The 6000-nt window shown below is 41.5% G+C and overlaps 1 protein-coding gene across 2 annotated transcripts in view; it reads left to right on the plus strand.

The window, feature by feature from the left end:
• The window catches only part of PTGFR (prostaglandin F receptor), a 37734-nt gene extending 32130 nt beyond the window's left edge, over positions 1 to 5604 (plus strand). For both annotated transcript variants that reach the window (XM_005302372.4, XM_005302371.4), the window contains exon 3: positions 699 to 5604. In XM_005302372.4, the coding sequence (XP_005302429.1) occupies positions 699 to 1004 (306 nt within the window). In that variant the 3' untranslated portion in view covers positions 1005 to 5604. The remainder of the gene's footprint in view (positions 1 to 698) is intronic.
• Positions 5605 to 6000: the final 396 nt, after the last annotated feature.

Here is a 6000-nt window from a genome sequence, read left to right on the forward strand (position 1 = left end):
ATGAAAATCTACATCTAGAGAACCCATGGCATATTTTGTATGACCAAAGATTTACCTCGGTATCATTGGCCACTATATCTACTCCTCCCTATTTTGCAGCTAGCTGCCAGCCAGCCCCCATTGCAGGGGTGGTTGCATTTTAGTAGCTAACCATTAGAACTGTGCAGAGAAAGGTAATTCTATTTTATAGAGGATTTTGGTTGTTTGAAATCTAGTTCCATTCCAATTGGGAATGAAAACCAGAAATTCTGAAATTCTCTGCAAAAGGGAATGGAGTTCCAGGGCAGTTCTTGGGGAGGTGGGGGTGGGGGAGGGGGACGAGGCGGGGGTTGCCAAGAAGCCAGGTGGCCTCACTGGCAGAAAGCTAGCCAAGGTACTGAACCTTGCCTGGGTTCTGTTGGAACTTCAGCAAAATTGGGCTGTCTTTGCAAAATGATCTGATTTTTGCCGAATTAGCAAATTTTATTGAAACAGTGCTCTGCTGGAAATTTTCTGATTACCTCCATTAAACATAGATATTGTTTATAAGATCATTTTGGGATTTTTCTGGATTGAAATGTGCTATATTCATACAAAGCATTATTTTGTTATTCAGCATTAATGCTTAGAGAGAGTAATTTGAAATAATCACTTCAGTCACTTGCATGCTGTTTTAAAATGGTTTTCTAATATTTAATTAAAAATATTCAATTTTCCAGGTGACAATGGCCAATATTGGAATAAATGCAGATCGTTCAATGGAAACCTGTGAAACAATACTTGTTGTTCTCCGAATGGCAACGTGGAATCAAATATTAGATCCCTGGGTATACATTCTTCTAAGGAAAGCTGTCCTGAAAACCCTCTACAAGATTGCTAGGAGATGCTGTGGAATGCACATCATGAACTTGCATATGTGGGAACTTAGCTCCATCAAGAATTCTTTAAAGGTTGCAGCAATTTCTGAGTCACCAGTTAGTTCCAAACAAATAAATCAACAGCCACTCAGCTCGACAGGGCAATAAAATCAAACACGGCGTATGAAGAAATAATGGGAGTGTAATGATCATACCCTGGGAACACCTTCAAATTTGTTAGTCTTTGTGGTAATATGAGGGTAAGTGGTTTGGTATTTGTTTCAGATTGTGAGTGGTTTGGTCTTATTGTTTACCAGTTTGATATTGCTATTCCAAGATGTGCACTTGAGTAACTGTGATCACGTTCAAAACACTTTTGGGTGAAAGAAGTGTCTTTCAGAAATGGGGTTTAATCAGACAAGACAGATTTCAGAGTGGAGTTAGCGCCACATCACCGTGCCTGCAGCAGCAAAAACACAATCATCCGCTGACTACAGAGCACAATGGCAGAAACTGTTAAGCTGGGTGTCGTGAGTACAGATGGTCACCAATACTAGGCTCAAGGAATACGTGAGGAGAGGAAAGAACTTGTTGGTTGGTAATAGAGAAAGTAATCTTTTGTTATATAGTGGCACCTCGGTAGTTAAGTGTCTTCATAGCTTTTTAAGGTCAGAAGCAGGGCCGGCTCTAGGCACCAGCAAGCAGTTGCTTGGGGCGGCAAATTTGCAGGGGCACAGGAATCCAGCATGGGAGCTGAGAACCAACAGGGGGCCCTGGGAGCTGTAGTTCCGTGATTAGCTCCCTGCCTATAGAGCCAGCCCTGGAGCAGGGAAAGAACTACATTTCCCAGCATTTCCACGGCCGCAATTAACAGGAAAGGGAGGGGGAAGGAGTGTGGAACTGAAACCTCATGCTGCAGCTTGCTGTGAATGGTAGGGACAAAGCCAGCTCTAGGTTTTTTGCCGCCCCCATCCCAGCCCTAGGCTCTCCCCGCACCCCATGTTGCCTCAGCCCTGGACTCTCCCCTGCCCACACCCCCGCTGCCCCAGCTCTGGCCCCCACCTGCACCCCACTGCTACCCCAGCCCTGGGCTCTCCCCCCACCCGAATCTCCTGCCGCCCCAGCCCTGGGCTTCCCCCTGCCCCCCCCCCCCCCCCGCACCTCCTGCTGCCCCAGCCCTGGGCTCTCCCCCGAAGGAAGAATTGGGTGGACTAAATGGACAGTGCACCTCTCTATCTGAAGCCTAGCAAGGGAGATACGTGCATCCCACTAGAATTTAAAATGAAAAGTAAGCGAGGGGAGGCTCTACTAGGACCTGGGCAGCTTTAGATACAGTACCAAGCACACAGGAGGATTTACACTTCTGAGCCATGGAAGCAGAAATTGACTTTTCTTTTCCAGATTTAGCTAATATTCAGAAAGGGAATCTAGCACCTGCCTTCCAGATTTGAACACCCTCAAAATTCAGGAGTGCTCAAGCTCAATTTGTGCAGCTGTTACTTCATTTCTCCCAAATCAAAGATACTGATCCACTGTAACTTGCTGTAGAAAAAGTAGAATAAATTGAGCAAGAAATGCTTCCCAGTGGTTATTAGGACTGGAATTGCTATTTTCAACAGCCATTGCTTTTTTTTTTTTTTAGTTTTATTTGTTTAAAAGGAAGACAGTGACATTGCATTGGCAAATTCCCCATAGAGAGAAAGAGTGGAACAAAAGAATAATAAAGGCACCTCAACTTTTCCTCATTTATGTAGGACAGTCTTATAATATGCATCCAGATATCCTTCAATCACACAAGCTGAAAATTGTTCCACTTTACTGCAGTTCTGTAACCATATGGGAGCCAATCCTGTCAGTGTTCTGTGCACATCCAAAATTCCTGCTGAATGACTCGCCCTGGGAGTGAGTTACCAGTGACCCAGGGCTGGGGCGGCAGGAGGGTGCAGTTGGGGGGGGGGTGAGAGAGAGCCCAGGGCTGGCGGGGGTGGGCAGCCAAAATTTTTTTTGCTTGGGGCAGCAAAAAACCTAGAGCCGGCCCTGGTCGGAAGGGATAACTATGATCATCTAGTCTGACCTCATACATAACATAGGACTCCTCTGAATTAATTCCTGCTTCAAATCCAATAGCTATGGTTAAACAAGAACATATCTTTTAAAAAAACCATACAATCTTGATTTAAAAATGTGCAGTAATAGAGAATCCACCACAACTCTTGGTAAGTTATTCTGATAACTAATTACCATTAGTATATAATTTCTAGTCTAAATTTGTTCTAGTTTCAACTTTCAGACATTGGATCTTCTTATACTTTTGTATGACAGATTGAAGAGCCCTCTGTATCATCCTGTCCCTTCTCTTTGATTAGCTCGTACAGTCATTTACTATAAGGCATGTTTTCCAATCCGTTAATCATCCTCATGGCTTTTCTTTGAACCCTCTCCAATATTTCAACAGCCTTCTTGAAATGTGGACACCAAACTGGATACAGTATTCCAGTAGCGATTGCACCAGTGCCAAATACAGAGGTAATATAACCTCTCTACTTGATGTTCCTCTGCTTATACTTTTAAGGATCTCATTAGCACTTGTGGCAACAGTGTTGCCCTGGGAGTTTGTGTTCAGCTGATTATCTGCTATGACCCCTCAGTCCTTTTCAGATTCACTGCTTCCCCAGATAGTCCCCCATTTTGTAAGTATGGCCTATGTTCTTTGTTCTGAGATGTACTGTATGACTTTACACTTTGCCATGTTAAAATGCCTGTTTGCTTGCACCGGTTTATCAAGTGATCCAGATCACTCTGTATCAGTGACCTGTCCTCTTCATTATTTACCACGCTCCCAATCTTTATGTCGTCTGCAAATTTGATCAGTAATGATTTTGTTTTCTTCCAGGTCATTGATAAAAATGTTAAGTAGCATAGGGTCAAGAATGGATCCCTCAATGACTGTTTCTGTTTACAATTACATTATCAGACCTGTCAGGCAGTTTTAAACTCATGTAGGTTTATAATTAGTCTGTTTATACCACACTCAAACTCGGCATGTAGTTTCTCAGGACAGATGAAAAGTATGGGCCCAATCCTGTAACTTTTACTCATATGAGTACTCCCATTGAGGTCAGTAGCAAACAAATTTAGACCTAAACCCATGTGAGCCTACGTAAAGAATAGAGTTGATCAAGAAACAGTAACATTTCTGGAAAGGTGCCACAGATGCATCTGCAAAAATACATATACAGTATGCCTGTTTTATCTGCAGAGGCCTATGCTGGTGCATGCAAACAAGAATTTGCATGAACAAAATGAGCACCTATGTGAGCAAATGTAGGTGCAGTTTGTGGGAGCAAGGAGTACTCTCAATTTTTGCAGGTGTATCTGTGCCTTTCTTTGCAAACTTAGGATCCAAGGCTGAAGTGCTGAATGCCTACAGTGGAAGTTGAGTACCCCAGCACCTTGCAAAAGGGCCCTTCACAATTAATTTTACCATCCCATTTTTATATATAGCCTGTATGTTTATTGTTGATCACTCATTTGATATCAAAGTACAATATAAATTTCAGTTCCAACTGTCTGAATGTCATTTGTTCAATATTATGAAAATAAAAAGTACAGTAATCTACATTCCTATGTCATTTAAGTAATGCTACTAGTTGCAAATTATTACGTGCCAAGTATCAGTTGAGTATTTTGGAAATCATTGTACTAACACTAGTTAGACATTCATTTTATACTCTTAAGGGTATCATCCTCCCCCCCCCCGCCATTGAAGTCAGTGGCAAAATTCCCCTTGACTTCAATGAGAATAGGATCAGGCCTGTGGAGACTGGGAATTCACACAGGATTGTGCAGTCAACCTGTGACATTATTATGTAATAGGCAGGCTTTCTTTAAGAGATTGACATGAATGGTAGCATTGCTATGCAATATCTACTGAATATGATCCATAGGAGAAGAATCTACAACTGCAGTCCCCAGTGTTATCCTAGGTTGGATGAAACACCTTGTAAGAAGTGGTTGAGTGTAGTGCAAAAATAATAAACTCTGCCAGGTGATTGAAAGGTGTATCCTTTCTCACATTTTTCAGCAAAAGACATGTGACTGTCATGGATACAGAGAGGATTACTAACCAATGCACATAATCCATCAAAGACAAAAAAGCACTTAATAAGCACTTATTAGTCTATCATTGTAACATAACTGATCATGCTTATTCATTTCCTTCTACAAACAAGAGAAGAGTAAGGGAGAAGAAGCTTTGATTTTGTGACTGTACTGTGTTAATACCAAAATGGTGGTAGAGTTTCTAAGCAGGAAAGAGTTGCTTCTGGGTGGAAAACAATAGTGTTAACTTCATCTACTTCACTTCATATAACTGTTCTACTTTGGCAAATTGTTGGTCCAGAATCAGTGCTGACCCTCCCCATGTGGTTGCATTGAAATGAATGTAAGTATGATTTAGTGTTGAATGTGGCCTTCTTACTGTACACAACCTGTTGTAAATGTGTCTAGTAACATAAATAAGTTGTTAATCCTTTTGGGGTGGGAATTTTGCTTCATTGGCTGCAGAATAATGTTAGACTGAGATACTTGACAAGTGAATGAAGCATAGTTGCAGTCCATGTGTTGTGAATAAATATATCTTGTGTACTTTCATACTGGCTGAATTGTAAAAAAGTTTAACTTTATATGTATATGTGTTTTCATATATTCTGTGTATTGCTATCTATTGAATGTAAATTGTAGAGCCTCATTAAACTTATTAAAACAATGTCTTGAGAGTATTGATATTTTACAATGATAATAAAAAACCTAAAATACTGACAAATAATTGATTACAGCTTTTAATCAGACCCCTTCATCACGAGAGGCATATTGGGTTCTTGACAGTCAGTAAATTTCAGTTTTGGTAGCAATGTGCTTTGAATATTTAAAGCTGAATCCTTGTTCACATTAATTTCACAACTAGCCCCATAGAAGTAAGTGGGGGAACTGCTGTAAGTAAGTAAGGCAGGCAGGATCTGGCTCTGATGTCCTAGTCTTGCAAGATGCAATTCCCCCTGGAGTTGATAGGGGTCAGCATATTTCCGGAAGCACCCAGCTATCGCCCCACAGAATTGGGCCTTCTACGGGCAGAGCTTGGACCTTCAAGGAAATTCATCTTCGG

This window comes from Chrysemys picta, chromosome 8, assembly GCF_011386835.1.
Source record: "Chrysemys picta bellii isolate R12L10 chromosome 8, ASM1138683v2, whole genome shotgun sequence".
In the NCBI taxonomy this organism is placed as follows: domain Eukaryota; kingdom Metazoa; phylum Chordata; order Testudines; family Emydidae; genus Chrysemys; species Chrysemys picta.